The sequence below is a fragment of the Gymnoscopelus microlampas genome, assembly GCF_963454915.1.
Source record: "Gymnoscopelus microlampas genome assembly, chromosome: 4".
NCBI lineage: Eukaryota > Metazoa > Chordata > Actinopteri > Myctophiformes > Myctophidae > Gymnoscopelus > Gymnoscopelus microlampas.
Genome location: NC_139941.1, coordinates 16,299,612 through 16,322,784, shown reverse-complemented (window position 1 = coordinate 16,322,784; position 23,173 = coordinate 16,299,612). Strand labels below are relative to the sequence as shown.

Sequence of the window (23,173 nt, the reverse complement as noted above, 5' to 3'; positions counted from 1 at the left end):
CAAAACGCTCGCCCCAAAACACAGTCGCCCCGGGGAAAATCCGGCCACCGCGGAACGGAACGGTGGCCACTGGTATTTCTAAACGTAACTTCATATGCCTAGTATAAAATATTCCCAAACGTAACCACAGCCAAAACCTAACTTTATTCCTAATCTCAACCTCAGTAAAACTATGCCTAACCTTAAACCTCCTAACCTCAGTAAAATGAATACAAGAATACAAGAACCGCTGGGGGCGAGCAGTTCACGGAAGAAAATGGGGGCGAGTGTGTTTTGGGGCGAGTTTTCCGGTCACCGGTCAGAGCGCACTGACTGAACAAGCGCTCGGGTGAACGAGGTGATGGTCTGTCGGCTACAGTAGTTGCATAGATAGTGAGTTGAATCTACCGGGAGACTCATTCGCAACTTGACTCATATATCATGTCGTATATTACTTCTTTTAGACATTCCGTGCCTGCCCTGGCACGGGCGGCGGGGGCGGACATTCGCTTGAAAACATTACATTTCGGACGATTCCGGTCCACTGTCACCTCCACCCAGACGGAGCAGGAGGAGGACACAGTCCAGCACCAGAGGGACGTGGCCCGGTCACAGAGCTCTGGACCCAGCGCTCATAATGAGATCTCCATAGACTTTGGGCAGACCCAGGAGGCTTACAAGAGCAAAGACTCACTAGAGCTCCTCAGAAGTTTGGTGGTTTTCAAACTCTGCTCCTTTGACTTACTGGTTGATAAGAACAAGGAGGTACTGTAGCCTACAGTGTTATGGCCATGAGAGCACCTATACAGTAGCCTAAATGCTGTCCTAATAATATTACAGTGGTGTAAAGTAACTAAGTACATTTACTCAAGTACTGTACTTAAGTACTTCCAATTTTCAATCATTTTTACTTCTACTTACTCCACTACATCTCAAAGGCAAATATTGTACGTTTTAGTCCACTACAATTATTTGAAAACGAGTTACTTTGTAGATTTTTATTATTAGGCCGATTACAAAACATGAATTAACCACTTTATCCCTATATACTGCGGCTATTTGAAAATAGCAGATCTACAAGCTTAATTGTACATCTGCTATTTTCAAAAGATTTGTATACATTTTGAACACTGACATTCTGCATAATGAGTACTTTTACTTGTGGTACTCTAAGTACATTTTGATGCCAATACTTTTACTCAAGTACATTTTGAATACCAGACTTTTACTTGTAACAGAGTATTTCTGCATTGCAGTACTCAAATGTTTTACTTCAGTAAAACATTTGAGTACTTTTTTCCCCACCACTGCAGTTGGCCATTAGCGTACAGTAGCCTAATGCTGTCAATTTGTGTGGATGCCTTGGATGCCTTATAATAATATTACAATGCTTATAGTTAATAAGGTTAATAGCACAATTCTGTTTTTATTTGGATCACACAAATAGGCTACAATTAGCACATGTAGTGTCACACAGCCTAGTTTGAACTGAATGCATCAAATCCCATAGGGTGGACCTGTGCCAGCTAGCTTTATTCATGAGACATGATGCAAAAATGATGCACATTTTGTAAACAATTGCAGTAGAATTGAGCCTGTGCGGACAGTTACAGTATCACAGCCCAGCCCATGTGTTTACCACACAAACGTTTCATGTTACAGACTTCAGGAGTGGAATTATACCTCTTGGGGAACCACTGGCATTGTGCCCTTTTGGCAGTGACACTGCAAACTCACCATGTGATGCCCGGGGCCATGCTGTGACTGTTAAGTCTATGCAGTACAGTTTGAAATCAGTGGATAGGTCACCAAATCATTTGTTTACAACATACTGTATACTACTACAGCACAAGGTGACACACCTGCCCATTAACCCATTAAGACCTGAGGCGATTCTTAAAAATGTTTTCTAAATCCTAAAAAATGTTTTCAAGATTTTTCAAAAATAGCAGATCTACAAGCTCATTGCGCGGCACTCGGTGCCGCGCTATGAGCTTGTATATCTGCTATTTCCGAATAGCCAAATACATCTAAAGTGACACAGATGCGTTCCAGGCACTTTCAACCTGGTGTCCCTATTTTGCGCATGTCATTATAGGCAAAAGGAGAAAGAGAAAATAAAGTTAAAAAATAGCAGATCTACAAGCTCACAACACATCACTGCAAGGTATGACGCGAGCTAGCAGATCTGCTATTTTCAAATAGCGGATAGACTGTACAGTATATAGGGTTGAAGTGATTTTTGATGCTAAATTAAGTAATTTAGCTGGGTGGAACCCCCCCCCAAGGACCCCTGGGGGTCCCCGGACCTAAAAAAAAACTCTTGTTATGAATTACAGATCTAAGATTAGGCATAGTACAGTATCAAATCACATGATATGATATTGTTCCACAGATAATGGATCTGAGCAAGAAGCTGCTGGGCCAGAAGGGCTTTGAAAAGTTCATGAAGATGACCTTCTATGGTCAGTTTGTGGCCGGAGAGGACCACAAGGCCATCAGGCCCCTGCTGCAGAAGAACCAGGCCTTTGGAGTGGGCTCTGTCCTTGACTACAGCGTCGAGGAGGACATCAGTCAGGAAGAGGCCGAAAAGAAAGAGATGGAGTAAGTAAGTTGTAGGTGTTTGAGCTAAAAAGCATGATTTTACACTTTGGCTATTCAAAAATAGCAGATATACAAGCTCATAGCGCGGCACCGAGTGCCGCACTATGAGCTTGTAGATCTGCTATTTTTGAAAAATCGAGAAAATGTGTGCAAATTAATATATTTATATTATTTTAAAGCGAACATTTGTAACTCAAATCTTTGCTTCTGGGGGGTCCCTGGAACACAATATTTTGAGATGGGGGTCGGCGGCCAAGTACATATCATTTTGGGGGTCCTTGACATGAAAAAGTTTGAGAACCACGTAAATAGAAACATACGTTTTAAAGAAAACTGTTAGGATTTAGAAGACATTAGTACGAATCAGCCTCTTAATGGGTTAACCACACAAACTCTATTCTGGGCATGTCGTCGTGATAGGCAAACATTGGGCCAAAATTGGCAAACATTCAGCGACAATAGCAGACAAGCTCACAACACGGAATGTTCTGATGCATTGCGAGCTTTGTAGGTTTTCGGCAAAGATATTTGGTGTAGAATGAAAAAAGGAGAGGACCAAGTATCGACACCTAGGGGAATCCAGTCAATGAAGTATATATGTAGGGTTTAACCACTTCAACTTTTAAGTGGTCAAACCCTGTGGGAAGAGTCACCTGTTAGGGTCAACTAATTAACGTAACCTGAGACTATTCGCTCTGTTCCAAGCGTCTTTCCAAATGCTACGGCTCGGTTTCAAATAAGGTTCTCAGAAACTCATTTCGGCCCTGCTCAAGAGGTAGTACTAGATAACACTGAGCTTTTGGGAGCCCAGAACTCAGAACCTGCACTTTCAAATGTTTTCAAAAAAGCTAATTTAAATGAAGTACCTCCCTGGTTCTGCTTATAATGGAAACACAAACTGGTTCTGGAAAGTTTCAGGTTGGAAAGTTCTGGAATACACTTCTTAGTAAAAAAAAAAAAAAAAAAGAGCCATAACTTGAACTTTATTTTATGATCACATTCAGCCAAAGCACATTTCCACACACATCACTTTCCTCATTATGATTGATTCTGGTCTGGGTGGGAATAGGCTACCAGGATGTAAAGACTGTCTCCAAGCTCAATTGGTCGGCTCGGTCAAGGCCCCCCTGCCCTGATTGGCTGGCCGTTGATGAACTCTCGCTGTTCAGGAATTCTGTCACATGAGCAGCAGAAAGGCACAGACAGTGTGACGTGTGATCTGACGGAAGCATGGATGAAATGTGCTGTCGACAAAGTCATACAAGCTGTAAACGCACCGTGTAGTTTACACTTGATTAATGATTGAGATAAAGTGTTGACCCATTATATAATTCGGAGGTAGGCTATATGCAGGGTTGGATTTGCTGGGCCAGGCAGAATCCAAGCTTTTGATATCCCTCCTCAGGTCATTATTTTTTATGGCTGGTGGGGATATGATTCATCTCTGCTTCTGGTCAGACTTTTTCAATGTCCATTTGGGAAATGTATGCTGTCTGATATGTTTGATGTTTGATATTACAATTTAACAATTTGATAAAAAAAAAAACGTGTTATTTTGGGCACATTTGTCACATTTTGGGAAAAAGGTTTTAATTAAAAAAAAATAACCAATCTACAAGCCCACTACGGGTTGTGAGCTTGTAGTTTGGCTATTTTCACTATTTATCATACAAAAAAGTATAAGGGCGTAAGCTAAGTGGTTAAGAAAATACCCCACCCTTAGTTTTTTTTACAAGTCGAACCCTGGGCATATACAGTATTATTATGCACTTACTGACAGGACTGGGTGACAAACGTCTAAATTAACTATTTATGGTTCAAGATATGACCACACACATTGTTCGGCTTTGTCATCTTAATTAACTGTTAAGTATGCAAAAATATCCTGACAACTTTATCTCCCTCAGACATAAGACATTAGACGGCTTGTCTTACTGTACCTAAATACATATCAGATGACTACACAAAATCCTCCTTCCTCGCACAATATGGCATTGCTTTATAGAGGTCAGCTGTGAAACGAGAAGGCTTGAAAAAGCCGGCTGTTAAGCGATACGTTTCAATGTCAGGCGACACGGTCTGTTGACTCTGAATGATAGCCACGCTCTTTTCTTTTTTCTTCTTCTTATCACATCTTATTGAGATTCTAAAGCGCGCAGACAATGTTTTGGGCCGTGACTCTTTTGGTCCTTAATGCTTGTAGTTTAGCCCAGCATTGACTTTATTTCTTTAATAGCTTTTTCTCTAGTCGTATAGTATATCACAGAGCACAGCCTGAATACACTCTGTCTGGGGGATGTCGAGCTTTATACCATTAAAAGACATATCAAACTTCAGCCAGCTGGGCCTTTGTTTGGCAAACACAGACCTTTTGGGCCGTGAGGCAGGAGGACAAGGCTGGTTAAGCTAGCTTGATGCTAGACAGCATTGCTTTACAGGCATTCCAATGCTCTGTCAAGATAACAAAAACATTAGTCAGCGGCTAGCTGCAGGGAGAGCGAGAGAGAGAGAGAGAGAGAGAGAGAGGGGGGGGGGGGGTATGGGAATTGGAATGGGAAGATGGTATTAACAATGCAGGTACTGTTCCCACTGGGCAGGCAGGAGGCTATTTATAAATGAATGCACTCATGTTACTGTAAGGTGACTAGAATACATAAGAACAAATGGCATCTATCTCTCTATCGTAATTCAGAGAGAAGGAAAGAAGAAATGGTTGAAAGGAAAGGAAATTGTTGAATCAAGAAAGGAAAGGAAAGGAAAGGAAAGGAAAGGAAAGGAAAGGAAATTCGATCTTGGCCCTCCCCTTTGTTGGGAATGGCTGGTAGGAGGGGCCCCAGCAAATATCTAGGGGAAATATATTAATATAGTAGCCCTACTCTTTATATTTATATTTATATTAGTATTTAATATAGGCTAAGGTACGCCCCTTTAATGAGTCAATTGAGGGGTGCTCGTATCCTGCCTGCTGTCTGTGTGCGTGTCCTTTAGTGAAGCACCCGAGAATGAGCCCGCTGTAAGACCCGACCGTTTTAGGTGAATGACAACAGCTGCTGACGTGCACGGGAGCAGCTGTTGTAATTTGTGGTTGATGGCGCAAAGGTGTGACTGATTATTTGTCATAATGATGTCGCTTCTGTGATCTTTTTATCATGCTAAAAGAAGCTAGTTTCTTTTATATAAGCCATAAAAAGTGACATGTATTAGTTGTTCTAAACATACTGTTGTCCACAATGAGTGAAGCCCAGGGGCAGGAGGCTTCCGGAAACGGACACCTGGTCATGAGCTGCTCAAGCCCTGTATGTCATGGTGGGGAATAGGTCCAGTGTAATGTGGTATTAGTGCCCTGAGGGCAGTGCAATACCTGACAGGTGTACAGCTGCAGTCACCTGTGTGTCAGCATGATGGCCAGCCTCGACAAGCTGCCACCGTCGAGGTCAGGAGGGTTCATGAAGAAATAAAATAAAGTCTAGGGCAGTGGTTCTCAACATAGGTTCCAGGGACCCCCACAGACCCTTTAGAGCAGTGGTTCCCAAACTTTTTAGCTCAAGACTTTTTTTTTGTTTTAAACCTTTTAAAATCTTTTGAAATATATATATATTTTTTAATATAATTCCCGACCCACAAAAAATGGGTTCCGAGTCTGACCCACTGTTTGGGAAACAGTGCTTTAGAGGGTTCCAGGGGGTCCCCAGCTAAATGATTGATACCAAATGGTCCCATATCGGTCTCTAACTCCAAGAGTGTACAAACGGAACCAAATGAATGCAAATGGCTCCATTTGCGTCAAATTTGGTTCCATTTGTACACTCTCAGAGTTAAACCCATGAGGATTTTACAGTGTAGATTGGGGTCCCAGAGAAAAAATAATCGTATTAAATGGGTGCCCGTGGCCTATTGCATTTCAAACTGTGTCTCCTTTAAATTAAAAAGGTTGAGAATCACTGGGTCTAGAGTGTGCCAGACACTGGCTGTAATTACGACGCAACCTAATATCCCAAACGTCAACTGATTTGATTTTGTCCCGTTCTGTTCCCTCTCATTTACACGTATTACACAGCTCCTGCGTTTCTGCCGTGGAAAAGGAGAACACCGGTAAGTTCAGAACGTTCCATTCTCATTTGTGCTGCAGGCCGGCTTGTCGAGTTAACTAGGGCGTCACGATAATGAGGGGTGTGATTTTTTTTTTTTTGCGGCTCCCTCCAGGTGTGGACCACAGAGAAAAGAAGTACAAGGCGCATAAGAGGTTCGGGGACCGCCGCGAAGGAGTGTCCGGAGCGCGGACGTATTTCTACGCCGACGAGGCCAAGTGTGACCAGCACATGGAGACCTTTCTCAAGTGCATCAAAGCATCGGGTGAGCCAGCGGAATGTGTAAACCATGTCCACAACACAGTGTTAATTTTGTCGACTAAAACTATGCCTAAAAATGTTCTTCGACTACCTTTTTAAACTGACAAAAACGAAATAAAAACTAAGCAATGATGACCGAAACTAAGACTGAATATATTGACAATTTCGTCAACAAATAATTTAAAAGGGGGACTAGTGGAGAAGAGATTCAGTCGAACTAAAAGACAGCTGAGCTTGTAGATCGGCTATTTTCAGCATGCTCACGCCACACGCCACGTGCTCGATGTAAACAAACAGCTGTGATAGGAACTTGGAAGTAGAACGGGAGTGGTTCTATGCGTGCTTGACTGGTCTGGCAGCGCGTCACCGCCACCTAGCCACCTGGCATGCCCACTACAGCGTTTTCAATCACCGTTACGTCTCCGAATAAGAAGTGAGAACGCAACGGCACTTTGTCGTTTTCTATTCTGATCGTTACCATTTAAACGAGGCCTAAATCAAATTTCGCTGCCAAAATGAACACTGTCCACAACACAGCACACTGACGCCGATATAATATCCATATCGGCCAGCCCCAGAATGATATCCCTCGAACTACTGTGATGTGACTGTGGTTAATTTTCATTATCCAGCCTTTTAAAAAGAAATCATTAGTGGCACAACCCTCTGAGCTGTTCATGAGCATGTCATTGTGTGATATGGATAGCTGGACATGGTTTGATTGATTTGAACACTAAGTATATCTGACCCCCCAGGTGGAGGCGCCACCGACGGCTTCTCTGCGATCAAAATGACTGCTCTGGGACGACCTCAGTTCCTGGTAGGCGGCGAGGGTTGAACAAAGGTTCGGCGGCCCACCAATTTAGCTGATGGAGTTTGGACGGGCGGGCTTTCAAGTTTGTCCTCTGTCCGTCTCTCTCTCTCTCTCTCTCTCTCTCTCTCCCTCCCTTTCTCTGTTCCCCAACTCTATCCTACAATTCAGTTGCAGTTCTCTGAGGTTCTGGTGAAATGGCGGAACTTTTTCAACTTCCTGGCTGCACAACAGGGGAAAGAAGGACTGGAGGCCTTGGAGCAGAAACTGGAAGTGGATCAAATGCAGGTGGACCTCCATCCCCTGCTGTCGTGTTGCTGATATTTGATTACATATCTATGTTAATCATCACCATCATCATAATCAGGGTTTGAAAGAAAAAAATGTTTTACAGCATGTCTGTATCCATCTAGGAATTTCTGACCAGGCTGGGGGCTAAAGGTGACTTCGGGAGCTGGTTTGCCAGAGAAAAACATGGATCCTCAGGGTAAGAATATACTGTATTCCTACTATACGTGATTCCATCCAACCTCAGTTTGATCGGGCAGGGTTGGTTATAATTACAAAATGATGTCAATCACATCAAGTACAGAGTATAGAGGGTTTAAGTACTTAAAGGATTTTCTTGCCCCGATGTTTGGTCTTGCAGGCAGCACTTACTCCCAGCCCCCAACAAACTCTATTAATCAAATGGTTTATGTTACAGATTGTTAAGGTTAGGGATATTGTTACATTCAAATTGGCTACTGGCAGGGCCGGTTGGCTGGTGGACCACGGCCACGTCACTCTGACATAACCATAAACAAACCCAATACGGCCATCTATAGGCATGTCATTATGACTCAGACATAACCATAAACAAAGCCCCCAACACTATGACTCAGCCATATGGGTCGGATGTGAGGAAGGTGTGAGGAACTCTAGAACTTCTAGTACATGTAAACCCTCTTACCTAGTATAATACTTAAACGTCCGGGGTCGGCTCTGTACTTGGTCGCCGAAAACAGCCAATCTACCAGCTCACACGTCGCAATGCGACACGTTGTGGGCTTGTAGATCTGTTACTTCCGGTGAACGTTCTCCCCTAGAATAAGGATGCCAGGGTTAAATGATTAATGTCTTTCTGTGTCCAGAGTTTTGTTGATTTTGGTTTCTTGCGCTGTTGTGACAGAGGAGGGAGATTAATGGCAAATTGATTGAAAGCACAGAGGAAATACTGCTCGCGGCCAACAAGAGCCCACACTGTGCCAAACTTGAAAACTTGTATAGAACTGCTTTGATGGGAACAAACACGAGACATACAGGGGGTGAGGTGAGAACATGCTTTTTGAGAGAGTTCTCGGCAAACATTAAAAGTTTAGTTGCTATTATACTTGTTTATTGCATGGAAATTGTATTGTTGAACTAATGCATGGATTTGAATCATCCTTTTAAATATGTATCCTAAAGTAATGTTCGGTGATTTCGCATTTCCATACACACAGCCAGGCAATTAATGTCTGTGTGTTAATATTGATGTATAGATAAGGAGGCCACACCAGATTAGTCATAACTTCACTGCTGTCAGTTCTCTGAATTTATATCCCGCTGCATAATGCTGCAATGCTTAAACAAATTATTACAAATGTGACTCTGTGTTCTACGATATGACGGTGATTTCTATAATGCTTTTCTAGTGGCAATGTCTCGAGCAGGAAACTTGCACTCTCATGAGTAGCCGTTCAAACAGAATTGCTGATTGCAGTAATAATAATAACTTGTACTTGATGTGAAAAAAAGAAAAGAAAAACATCTCATCTCTACAATGACGGCTTCCCTCTTAATAACAGACTCAAACCTCTGTTTTCCCTTTGTTTAAATAATTCCCTGTCATAAAACACAACAACAATCAAGTTTGCTTCAATGTTTGACCAGGTATTGCTGGAAGAAGAGATATTGTATCTCAGTGATTCCTGGCTACATAAAGGATAAATCAAAATGTTTTCTTTTTTTTAATGTTTTTTTTTCTTTTCTTCAATGCAACCGAGAACACTTTTTAAAAACACTCTGTTCTGTCCTCTGTCCCACAGCACCATTGACATGCTGGACTGGAATCGCTTGATAGACGAGAGAACAAAGATATCGGACCTGCTGGTCGTCCCAAACGTGCAGGTCAGCGGAACAAAGTACCAGAGTAACAGCAAGCAGATTACAACAGTAGTTCTCAAACTTTTTTACAAAAAAATATTAAAAATCACGCCCAGTGTGAAGTGAGCGGTGCCTTTGATGAGTTCATTTCGTTGAGCTATATATGAACTAGAGGAACAATGTTAAATCCCTGTCCATTCTTTTCAAGGCTGCTAAACAGCGCCACTTGAAGGTAGGTCACCCAGCGGTATTGATGTGTGGGTGCTGGTATTCAGGCGGTACTACCGTATTTGATGTGTGGGTGCTGGTATTCAGGCGGTACTACTCTATTTGCGTTGATTAGAGCAATGGTCACTGAGTTATGACCATTTGAAATGTTAGAATGTATGTAATGGTTCATAGGCCTACAGTATGTGTGCAATTTAGGTTTATTTAGTTACTTTGAAGAATTCTTTATGATTTTATGAACTTAGAGTAGTTTTTACCTACTTTAATCACTTTTAAGTATCTTTTACTTTGACTAATTTTAATTACTTTTAAGTATTTGTACTCATTTTAATTACTTTTAAGTATTTTACTCAATTTATTCACTTTTAGGATGTTTTTTTTACTCATACGTACTTTTAAATGTTTGTACTAATTTTAGTAACTTTTAGTCACTTTAGTTACTTTTAAGTACTTTAGTTACTTTTAAGTACTTAAGGTACTTTTACGCAAATTGGTTATTTTAGTTTGTGTGTGTGTGTGTGTGTGTGTGTGTGTGTGTGTGTGTGTGATGTACAAGCTAGCAGCGGGGCACGAAGTGACGCGCTGTGAGCTTGCATATCTGCTATTTTTGAACAGCCACATTTTGCTGGGGACCCCCTGGAACCCCCCCCCCGAGGACCCCTGGGGGTCCCTGGACCCCATTTTGAGAACCACTGGATTATAACTGGATCTAACTCCACTCAAAGCCGTTAACACAGCAGCAGCACCCCAAAACTCTGAAACGTAAAACAAAAAAAGACTAAAATAAAGGATTATGGTAATTACAATGATGATGTTATCAATGGCAGTCTGTCAGTCAGTCTTAATGGGCCTATAGTAAGCTGTTTGAAGGGATTTGGCAGGTTTCTTCAAAGCGGTGTGATGTGGGGCTGCTTATCATTAGAGGAGCAACAGTTAATGGAACCAATCGATTTGGTAGATTATAACTCATTTATTAAAGAAACGATTTACAAAAAATGGCGAAAATAGCAGATGTACAATTTCGCAAGGCTTTTTGCCTTGCGTTGTGAACTTGTAGATCTTCGATTTTTTGCTATCTATATCTATTTATCTATCTATCTATCTATCTATCTATCTATCTATCTATCTAGGCTATAAATCATGCTTCTCTATTATTTGATGAACCCATTCAATCCTGGAATGCATTTTAGATTTCTTTGGCTATTCAAAAATATACAAGCTCCGCGCTATGAGCTTGTAGATCTACTTTTGAAAAATCTGCAAATATTTGAATATATATTCTACAAATGTCTTCTAAATCCTAACCGTTTAAAAAAATATGTATATATGTTGCTATAGCAGTGGTTCTCAAACCTTTTCATGTAACCCCCAAAATGATATGTATTTGGCCACGGACCCCCATCTCAAAATATTTAGTTCCAGCGACCCCCAGAAGCAAAGATTTGAGTTATAAATGTCCGCTTTAAAAAACATATATTCAAAGATTTGCACACATTTTCACGTTTTTTCGTGAAAGCAGATCTACAAGCTCCTAGCCCGGCACTCGGTGCCGCGCTAGGAGCTTGTAGATCTGCTATTTTTGACTAGCCAAAGAAATCTAAAATGACAGAGATGCGTTCCCGGATTGAATAGGTTAATTGAAAAAGTAATCGATAGAATAATAACTAAGAAGGGCTGGTGATCATCTGGTGTTTTGGGGGTTATTCTGTCCATGCAGGCAGGCGAGCTGGAGCCTCTGTTGGAGACGTTCACCATCGAGGAGGAGAAGCAGATGAAGCGGATGCTACAGAGGATGGACGTCCTGGCCAAGGTAACCACACGCACATTAGGGTTATGTTGTATTTCCTTGTTGTCGGGCAGAAACATCTCATCTCCAGATTCAAACGTTTTGTGTTTTTTTCGTAAATTTACGCCCTACGTGATCAAACTAGAGCGTCACACAAAAGCATCAAAAGTAGCAGATCCACAAGCTCGAAACGCGGCGCGAAGCGACGCGTTTCGAGCTTGTAGATCTGCTACTTTTGATGCTTTTGAATTTGAATCCTGAAAAGTAACAGTTTTGGACTTATGAGGTTTCCACCCGACAGAGACGATTTGCATGAATGTACCATTGGGCTGAGTGTTATGGACAAAATTAGGGACGATGCACTGATATGGAAATTCTGGGCTGATAGTTAAAATAACAATTTGGCCACTATTTCGCTTTTATTGTCATTCATTCCCCAATGTGTGTGTCCCCGTCCGGTTACTAGTTAAGTAGCAACATGAGTCAAAGAACAAAAGACAGTTCTTAGAAGAAAAAGCTGTGAATCTGAGCTCAAGTCTTTTATTTTGTCTTTTTTATTTGTAATTGTAATTATGGGGCCAGGCTTCCAGCATGGACCCATATTGTTATTCGCATTATTCCGTTTCTTCTTCTGCCACTTTTGGCAGTTCTGGCTGAACCGTGCAGTCGCTTTTTATGAAACTCGGCCATATGATAGATGGTCATGAAAAACGATCAAGAAATAATTCTCACAATCTTTCGTCAAAAGGTGGCGCTATAGCACTCAATTGAAAAATGCCAACTTTGAACAGGTACAACTCATGCCGTGTTTGACCTACAGCCATGAAACTTCGATGCACACATGCGTCTCCTCATGCTGAACAACTTTCACACTCTGACTTTTGACCTCTGACCTTTAGATCTCCCACCATTTGGAATTATATGAAAAACAGTTAAAACCTATCTCCTCCTGGGATTTTTGAGTAATCTGCACGAAACTTTTTACACATGAACTTTGGACCTATACCAAAAAACGTTTGCAAAATATCTTCCATAAGTGAAAAAATTAAGCTTTAATGAGCCAATGAATATTGCAGTTTTATGACAATTATTCATCTGCCCCTAACACATACATGCAGACTTACCATTCTTTGAAACTTTGCAGAAATGTAAAGGGCCATTCCAAATATCACTGAAACCAATCTTACTCCAATTGGTCAAACGGGGGCGCTATAGCAATTTTTTGAAAATTGAAACTTTAAACAGGCAAAAGTCATGCCTCGTTTGGCCGAAAGCCATTAGACCTGCTTACACATGTGCCTTGACTAATGAGGAACACATCTATCACGTTGACCAGTAAGCACCGCCCTTAGATTGTCCGCAATCTTGAGCAGTTTGAAAAACACTTAAACCCAGGATTTTTCAGCTATTTGCGTGAAACTGTATCATCATTGTGATCTCCTTTCACAGGTTCTTGTCTGTTGGTGGCTTCTCGCTTAAATGTGTGCCCCACAACCTGAAGGTCACCAGTTCAAGCCTCACTTGGTGCAGACTTCGTCTGAGTTGCATTTCACACAACATGACTATCAATGAATACATCTGCAATTGTTAAAGATAACATGAAATACTTAATTGAGTGTTTTTTACATACAGCTGATCTACAATCTCACAACTTTTCAGATAGCAATGAGAGTATGTTTTTTCAATGTATAACATACTTCATTGTGAAAATAGCCAATGTACAATCTGACAACTTTTAATGGTTTGTGAGCTTGTAGATCAGCTACTTTCACTAATTTTGGTTCTGAGGAGATGTACAATTTCTTCATTGGTAAATGGTTTGTGAACGAGTGATCTTAGTGTTAGTGAAACAGGGGCTTGGGTCATGACAGAAGGCAAGAGTTTGTGATCCTCAACAGACAATATCAGCCTGGACAAAGATATAGCACTATAGGTAGTGTTGCAGCTACCTAAGAGTGCTTCATGACCGTAAGGTTGCCGATTCAAGCCTCACTTGATGCAGACTCATTTAAGTTGAAATGCAAAAAACATGACTCAATCTATTCCGTTTCCATGGCGCTCTCTCTCTCTCTTCAATCTATTCCATTTCCATGTCTTTCTCTTCAATCTATTCCGTTTCCATGTCTCTCTCTCTTCAATCTATTCCATTTGTCTCTCTCTAGGTCTCTTCAATCTATTCCGTATCTCTCTCTCTCTCTCTCTCTCTCTCTCTCTCTCTCTCTCTCTCTCTCTCTCTCTCTCTCTCTCTCTCTCTCTCTCTCTCTCTCTCTCTCTCTCTCTCTCTCTCTCTCTCTCTCTCTCTCTCTCTCTCTCTCTCTCTCTCTCTCTCTCTCTCTCTCTCTCTCTCTCTCTCTCTCTCTCTCTCTCTCTCTCTCTGAGGGGTGGCCATAGCTGAGTGGTTAGTGAGCCCGCCTAGGGAGCCAGAGACTCTGGTTGCCCCAGGTACGATTCCAGGCCAGGTCAGCAAATGTGTCGATGAAATGAAATTTGTCCCTGAGCAAGACTCTTAACCCCTAATTGCTCACAGGCACTCATTGGAAACAAGACCGCAAGGACTTTCATGAACTGACCTGTTAAAGGAATTATCATTTCTCTCTCCTGGCCCCATATTATCGCTGCTTGCAGCTATATTGATAATTGTTTTTCGCTCCCTCTCCCTCCAAGGCTAATCTTAGTTCTGGCTTAACCGTGCTGTCGCTTTTTACGAAACTCGGCCATATGGTAGTTTGTCATGAAAAACTGTCAAGAAATTAATCTCACAGTCATGCGTCAAAGGGTGGCGCTATAGCACTCAATTGAAAGTGCCAACTTTGAACAGGTAAAACTCATGCCCTGTTTGACCTACAACCATGAAACTTCGATACACACATGCGTCTCTTCATGCCCGACAACTTTCGTGGTCTGACTTTTGACCTCTGACCTTTAGATCGCCCACCATTTTGAATTATATGAAAAACAGTCATTGGCTCCTAACTTCTGCATTTTTTCACTTATGGAAAATCCGTTGGAAATTTTTGTAGGCAGAGGTCCAAAGTTCAAGTGTTAAACGTTTCGTGCAGATTGCTCAAAAATCCCAGGAGGAGATAGATTTTAACTATTACAGTTTTATGAAAATTATTCATCTGTGCCTAAAACATACATGCAGACTCACATTTCTTTGACACTTTGCAGAAATGTACAGGGTCATTCCAAATATCACTGAAACCAATCTTACTCCAATTGGCCAAAAGGGGGCCCTATAGCAATTTTTTGAAAAGGCAAACTTTAAACAGGCATAAGTCATGCCTCGTTTGGCCGAAAGTCGTGAAACTTGCTTACACATGTGCCTTGACTCATGAGGAACACACGTATCGATTTGACCATTAAGCTCCGGCCTTAGATTTTCCGCAATTTTGAGCAGTTTGAAAAATACTTGTTTTTGCCAGTTCTTGCTTAACCGTGCATACGCTTTTTACGAAACTCGGCCATATGGTAGATGCTCATGAAAAACTACCAAGAAATAATTCTCACACTCATTCGTCAAAGGGTGGCGCTATAGCACTCAATTGAAAATGCCAACTTTGAACAGGTACAACTCATGCCCTGTTTGACCTACCAGCCATGAAACTTCGATACACACAGGCGTCTCTTCATGCCCAGACAACTTTCTTGGTTTGACTTTTGACCACTGACCTTTAGATCTCCCACCATTTTGAATTATATGAAAAATAGCCATTGGCTCATAACTTCTGCATTTTTCACTTATGGAAAATCCGTTGGAATTTTTTGTAGGCAGAGGTCCAAAGTTCAAGTGTTAAACGTTTCGTGCAGATTGCTCAAAAATCCCAGGAGGAGATAGATTTTAACTATTACAGTTTTATGAAAATGATTCATCTGTGCCCTAAAACATACATGCAGACTCACATTTCTTTGAAACTTTGCAGAAATGTACAGGGTCATTCCAAATATCACTGAAACCAATCTCACTCCAATTGGCCAAAAGGGGCGCTATAGCAATTTTTTGAAAAGGCAGACTTTAAACAGGCATAAGTCATGCCTCGTTTGGCCGAAAGTCGTGGAAACTTGCTTACACATGTGCCTTGACTCATGAGGAACACACGTATCGATTTGACCATTAAGCTCCGCCCTTAGATTGTCCGCAATTTTGAGCAGTTTGAAAAACACTTAAACCCAGGATTTTTCAGCTATTTGCGTGAAACTGTATCATCTGTGTGATCTCCTTTTTCACAGTTACTTGTCTGTTGGGCCAATGGCGTCTCCTTAAATTAAATGCCTCACAATCGCAAGGTCGCCAGTTCAAGCCTCACTTGATGCAGACTTAATTTAAGTTGAATTGCAAACAACATGACTGTATCAATGAATACATGTGCAAATGGTAAAGATAACCTGAAATGCTTATTTGAGAGTACGTTTTTTCAACGTATGACATACTTCATCTGAAAATAGCTACAATCTCACAACTTTTCATGGTTCATGAAAGAAGGCAAGAGTTTATGATCTTCAACAGACAATATCAGCCTGGACAAAGCTATAGCACTATAGGTAGTGGTTGCAGCTATTAGTCTGAAGGTGAGAGTTCGAATCCTGTTAATGGCAGGAGGTTGAGATGTCCAATCAAACCATTATGTTTCCATCTCTCTCTCTCATCAATCTATTGTTTCCATGTCACTCTCTCTCTCTTCAATCTATTCCGTTTCCATGTCTCTCTCTCTCTCTATTCACTGGCCCCGTATTATCGCTGCTTGCAGCTATATTTACGGGGCCAGAGCTCTGCTCTGGACACGTATTGTTATTCGCATTATTCTGTCACTTCTTTCTTCTTCTTCTTCTTCTTCTTCTTCTTCTGCCACTTTTCGCAGTTCTGGCTGAACCGTGCAGTCGGTTTTTACGAAACTCGGCCATATGGTAGATGGTCATGAAAAACGATCAAAAAATAATTCTCACAATCTTTCGTCCAAAGGTGGCGCTATAGCACTCAATTGAAAATGCCAACTTTGACAGGTACAACTCATGCCCTGTTTGCCCTACAGCCATGAAACTTGGATACACATATGCGTCTCCTCATGCTGAACAACTTTCACACTCTGACTTTTGACCTCTGACCTTTAGATCTCCCACCATTTTGAATTATATGAAAAACAGTCATTGGCTCCTAACTTCTGCATTTTTTCACTTATGGAAAATCCGTTGGAAACTTTTGTAGAAAGTGGTCCAAAGTTCAAGTGTGAAACGTTTCGTGCAGATTGCTCAAAAATCCCAGGAGGAGATAGATTTTAACTATTACAGTTTTATGAAAATTATTCATCTGTGCCTAAAACATACATGCAGACTCACATTTCTTTGAAACTTTGCAGAAATGTAGAGGGTCATTCCAAATATCACTGAAACCAATCTTACTCCAATTGGCCAAAAGGGGGCGCTATAGCAATTTTTTGAAAAGGCAGACTTTAAACAGGCATAAGTCATGCCTCGTTTGGCCGAAAGTCGTGAAACTTGCTTACACATGTGCCTTGACTCATGAGGAACACACGTATCGATTTGACCATTAAGCTCCGCCCTTAGATTTTCCGCAATTTTGAGCAGTTTGAAAAATACTTGTTTTTGCCAGTTCTGGCTTAACCGTGCATACGCTTTTTACGAAACGCGGCCATATGGTAGATGCTCATGAAAAACTACCAAGAAATAATTCTCAAACTCATTCGTCAAAGGGTGGCGCTATAGCACTCAATTGAAAGTGCCAACTTTGAACAGGTACAACTCATGCCCTGTTTGACCTACAACCATGAAACTTCGATACACACATGCGTCTCTTCATGCCCGACAACTTTCGTGGTCTGACTTTTGACCTCTGACCTTTAGATCGCCCACCATTTTGAATTATATGAAAAACAGTCATTGGCTCCTAACTTCTGCATTTTTTCACTTATGGAAAATCCGTTGGAAATTTTTGTAGGCAGTGGTCCAAAGTTCATGTGTAAAATGTTTCGTGCAGATTGCTCAAAACTCCCAGGAGGAGATAGATTTTAACTATTACAGTTTTATGAAAATTATTCATCTGTGCCTAAAACATTCATGCAGACTCACATTTCTTTGAAACTTGGCAGAAATGTACAGGGTCATTCCAAATATCACTGAAACCAATCTCACTCCAATTGGCCAAAAGGGGGCGCTATAGCAATTTTTTGAAAAGGCAGACTTTAAACAGGCATAAGTCATGCCTCGTTTGGCCGAAAGTCGTGAAACTTGCTTACACATGTGCCTTGACTCATGAGGAACACACGTATCGATTTGACCATTAAGCTCCGCCCTTAGATTGTCCGCAATTTTGAGCAGTTTGAAAAACACTTAAACCCAGGATTTTTCAGCTATTTGTGTGAAACTGTATCATCTGTCTGATCTCCTTTTTCACAGTTACTTGTCTGTTGGGCCAATGGCGTCTCCCTTAAATGAATGCCTCACAATCTCAAGGTCGCCAGTTCAAGCCTCACTTGATGCAGACTTAATTTAAGTTGAATTTCAAACAACATGACTGTATCAATGAATACATGTGCAAATGGTAAAAATAACCTGAAATGCTTATTTGAGAGTACGTTTTTTCAACGTATGACATACTTCATTCTGAAAATAGCTGATCTACAATCTCACAACTTTTCATGGTTTGTGAGCTTGTAGATCGGCTACTTTCACTAGTTTTGGTTCTGAGGAGATGTACAATTTCTTCATTGGTAAATGGTTTGTGAACGAGTGATCTTAGTGTTAGTGAAACAGGGGCTTGGTTCATGAAAGAAGGCAAGAGTTTATGATCTTCAACAGACAATATCAGCCCGGACAAAGCTATAGCACTATAGGTAGTGTTGCAGCCTATTAGTCTGAAGGTTGAGAGTTCGAATCCTGTTAATGGCAGTAGGTTGAGATGTCCAATCAAACCATTATGTTTCCATCTCTCTCTCTCATCAATCTATTGTTTCCATGTCACTCTCTCTCTCTTCAATCTATTCCGTTTCCATGTCTCTCTCTCTCTCTATTCACTGGCCCCGTATTATCGCTGCTTGCAGCTATATTGATAATTGTTTTTCGCTCCCTCTCAATTGAAGGCTAATCTTAGTTCTGGCTTAACCGTGCTGTCGCTTTTTACGAAACTCAGTCATATGGTAGATGGTCATGAAAAATGATCAAGAAATAATTCTCACAATCTTTCGTCCAAAGGTGGCGCTATAGCACTCAATTGAAAATGCCAACTTTGAACAGGTACAACTCATGCCCTGTTTGACCTACAGCCATGAAACTTGGATACACATATGCGTCTCCTCATGCTGAACAACTTTCACCCTCTGACTTTTCACCTCTGACCTTTAGATCTCCCACCATTTTGAATTATATGAAAAACAGTCATTGGCTCCTAACTTCTGCATTTTTTCACTTATGGAAAATCCGTTGGAATTTTTTGTAGGCAGAGGTCCAAAGTTGAAGTGTTAAACGTTTCGTGCAGATTGCTCAAAAATCCCAGGAGGAGATAGATTTTAACTATTACAGTTTTATGAAAATTATTCATCTGTGCCTAAAACATACATGCAGACCCACATTTCTTTGAAACTTTGCAGAAATGTACAGGGTCATTCCAAATATCACTGAAACCAATCTTACTCCAATTGGCCAAAGGGGGGCGCTATAGCAATTCTTTGAAAATGCAAACTTTAAACAGGCATAAGTCATGCTTCGTTTGACCGAAAGTCGTGAAACTTACTTACACTTGTGCCTTGACTCATGAGGAACACACGTATCGATTTGACCATTAAGCTCCGCCCTTAGATTGTCCGCAATTTTGAGCAGTTTGAAAAACACTTAAACCCAGGATTTTTCAGCTATTTGCGTGAAACTGTATCATCTGTGTGATCTCCTTTTTCACAGTTACTTGTCTGTTGGGCCAATGGCGTCTCCCTTAAATGAATGCCTCACAATCTCAAGGTCGCCAGTTCAAGCCTCACTTGATGCAGACTTAATTTAAGTTGAATTGCAAACAACATGACTGTATCAATGAATACATGTGCAAATGGTAAAGATAACCTGAAATGCTTATTTGAGAGTACGTTTTTTCAACGTATGACATACTTTATCTGAAAATAGCTGATCTACAATCTCACAACTTTTCATGGTTTGTGAGCTTGTAGATCGGCTACTTTCACTAGTTTTGGTTCTGAGGAGATGTACAATTTCTTCATTGGTAAATGGTTTGTGAACGAGTAGCCTCGGAAACCCATGCCTTTTTTTTTGTTTCAAAAGAAAAAAAGCCTGGGAGAACCTTGCAGGAACGCTGGTCTTAGGACCTTGTTATCTCCTAACCAATCAGAGTGCTCCAAACCCAGGAGCTGGAATCCAGCGCCTGGGTTTGGCTCCGCCCTTCGAGACCATCGATTGGGCTCGTTCTTTCAGTCTAGTGAACGAGTGATCTTAGTGTTAGTGAAAAAGGGGCTTGGTTCATGAAAGAAGGCAAGAGTTTATGATCTTCAACAGACAATATCAGCCTGGACAAAGCTATAGCACTATAGGTAGTGTTGCAGCCTATTAGTCTGAAGGTTGAGAGTTCGAATCCTGTTAATGGCAGTAGGTTGAGATGTCCAATCAAACCATTATGTTTCCATCTCTCTCTCTCATCAATCTATTGTTTCCATGTCACTCTCTCTCTCTTCAATCTATTCCGTTTCCATGTCTCTCTCTCTCTCTATTCACTGGCCCCGTATTATCGCTGCTTGCAGCTATATTGATAATTGTTTTTCGCTCCCTCTCAATTGAAGGCTAATCTTAGATCTGGCTTAACCGTGCATACGCTTTTTACAAAACCCGGCCATATGGTAGATGGTCATGAAAAACGATCAAGAAATAATTCTCACAATCTTTCGTCCAAAGGTGGCGCTATAGCACTCAATTGAAAATGCCAACTTTGACCAGGTACAACTCATGCCCTGTTTGACCTACAGCCATGAAACTTGGATACACATATGCGTCTCCTCATGCTGAACAACTTTCACCCTCTGACTTTTGACATCTGACCTTTAGATCTCCCACCATTTTGAATTATATGAAAAACAGTCATTGGCTCCTAACTTCTGCATTTTTTCACTTATGGAAAATCCGTTGGAAATTTTTGTAGGCAGTGGTCCAAGGTTCAAGTGCTAAACGTTTCGTGCAGATTGCTCAAAAATCCCAGGAGGAGATAGATTTTAACTATTACAGTTTAAAGAAAATTATTCATCTGTGCCTAAAACATACATGCAGACTCACATTTCTTTGAAACTTTGCAGAAATGTACAGGGTCATTCCAAATATCACTGAAACCAATCTTACTCCAATTGGCCAAAAGGGGGCACTATAGCAATTTTTTGAAAAGGCAGACTTTAAACAGGCATAAGTCATGCCTCGTTTGGCCGAAAGTCGTGAAACTTGCTTACACATGTGCCTTGACTCATGAGGAACACACGTATCGATTTGACCATTAAGCTCCGCCCTTAGATTGTCCGCAATTTTGAGCAGTTTGAAAAATACTTGTTTTTGCCAGTTCTGGCTTAACCGTGCATACGCTTTTTACGAAACTCGGCCATATGGTAGATGCTCATGAAAAACTACCAAGAAATAATTCTCACACTCATTCGTCAAAGGGTGGCGCTATAGCACTCAATTGAAAGTGCCAACTTTGAACAGGTACAACTCATGCCCTGTTTGACCTACAACCATGAAACTTCGATACACACATGCGTCTCTTCATGCCCGACAACTTTTGTGGTCTGACTTTTGACCTCTGACCTTTAGATCTCCCACCATTTTGAATTATATGAAAAACGGTCATTGGCTCCTAACTTCTGCATTTTTTCACTTATGGAAAATCCGTTGGAAATTTTTGTAGGCAGAGGTCCAAAGTTCAAGTGGTAAACGTTTCGTGCAGATTGCTCAAAAATCCCAGGAGGAGATAGATTTTAACTATTACAGTTTTATGAAAATTATTCATCTGTGCCTAAAACATACATGCAGACTCACATTTCTTTGAAACTTTGCAGAAATGTACAGGGTCATTCCAAATATCACTGAAACCAATCTTACTCCAATTGGCCAAAAGGGGGCGCTATAGCATTTTTTTGAAAATGCAGACTTTAAACAGGCATAAGTCATGCCTCGTTTGGCCGAAAGTCGTGAAACTTGCTTACACATGTGCCTTGACTCATGAGGAACACACGTATCGATTTGACCATTAAGCTCCGCCCTTAGATTGTCCGCAATTTTGAGCAGTTTGAAAAACACTTAAACCCAGGATTTTTCAGCTATTTGCGTGAAACTGTATCATCTGTGTGATCTCCTTTTTCACAGTTACTTGTCTGTTGGGCCAATGGCGTCTCCCTTAAATGAATGCCTCACAATCTCAAGGTCGCCAGTTCAAGCCTCACTTGATGTAGACTTAATTTAAGTTGAATTGCAAACAACATGACTGTATCAATGAATACATGTGCAAATGGTAAAGATAACCTGAAATGCTTATTTGAGAGTACGTTTTTTACGTATGACATACTTCATTCTGAAAATAGCTGATCTACAATCTCACAACTTTTCATGGTTTGTGAGCTTGTAGATCGGCTACTTTCATTAGTTTTGGTTCTGAGGAGATGTACAATTTCTTCATTGGTAAATGGCTTGTGAACGAGTGATCTTAGTGTTAGTGAAACAGGGGCTTGGTTCATGAAAGAAGGCAAGAGTTTATGATCTTCAACAGACAATATCAGCCTGGACAAAGCTATAGCACTATAGGTAGTGTTGCAGCCTATTAGTCTGAAGGTTGAGAGTTTGAATCCTGTTAATGGCAGTAGGTTGAGATGTCCAATCAAACCATTATGTTTCCATCTCTCTCTCTCATCAATCTATTGTTTCCATGTCACTCTCTCTCTCTTCAATCTATTCCGTTTCCATGTCTCTCTCTCTCTCTATTCACTGGCCCCGTATTATCGCTGCTTGCAGCTATATTACGAATTGTTTTTCGCTCCCTCTCAATTCAAGGCTAATCTTAGTTCTGGCTTAACCGTGCTGTCGCTTTTTACGAAACTCGGCCATATGGTAGATGGTCATGAAAAACTACCAAAAAATAATTCTCACACTCATTCGTCAAAGGGTGGCGCTATAGCACTCAATTGAAAGTGCCAACTTTGAACAGGTACAACTCATGCCCTGTTTGACCTACAACCATGAAACTTCGATACACACATGCGTCTCTTCATGCCCGACAACTTTCGTGGTCTGACTTTTGACCTC

The 23,173-nt window shown here is 41.1% G+C and overlaps 2 protein-coding genes across 3 annotated transcripts in view; both read left to right on the top strand.

Annotated features, from left to right (window-relative positions):
* The window catches only part of cabp7a (calcium binding protein 7a), a 688,996-nt gene that overhangs the window by 193,795 nt on the left and 472,028 nt on the right, over positions 1–23,173 (top strand). The gene's annotated exons all lie outside the window — the stretch shown is intronic.
* The window catches only part of prodhb (proline dehydrogenase (oxidase) 1b), a 47,424-nt gene continuing 24,576 nt past the window's right edge, over positions 326–23,173 (top strand). Inside the window, exons 1-9 of the mRNA XM_084055153.1 lie at positions 326–744; positions 2,375–2,583; positions 6,641–6,675; positions 6,787–6,936; positions 7,688–7,752; positions 7,915–8,031; positions 8,157–8,230; positions 9,813–9,894; positions 11,816–11,908. Of these exons, the coding sequence (XP_083911279.1) occupies positions 421–744; positions 2,375–2,583; positions 6,641–6,675; positions 6,787–6,936; positions 7,688–7,752; positions 7,915–8,031; positions 8,157–8,230; positions 9,813–9,894; positions 11,816–11,908 (1,149 nt within the window). The 5' untranslated portion in view covers positions 326–420. The remainder of the gene's footprint in view (positions 745–2,374; positions 2,584–6,640; positions 6,676–6,786; positions 6,937–7,687; positions 7,753–7,914; positions 8,032–8,156; positions 8,231–9,812; positions 9,895–11,815; positions 11,909–23,173) is intronic.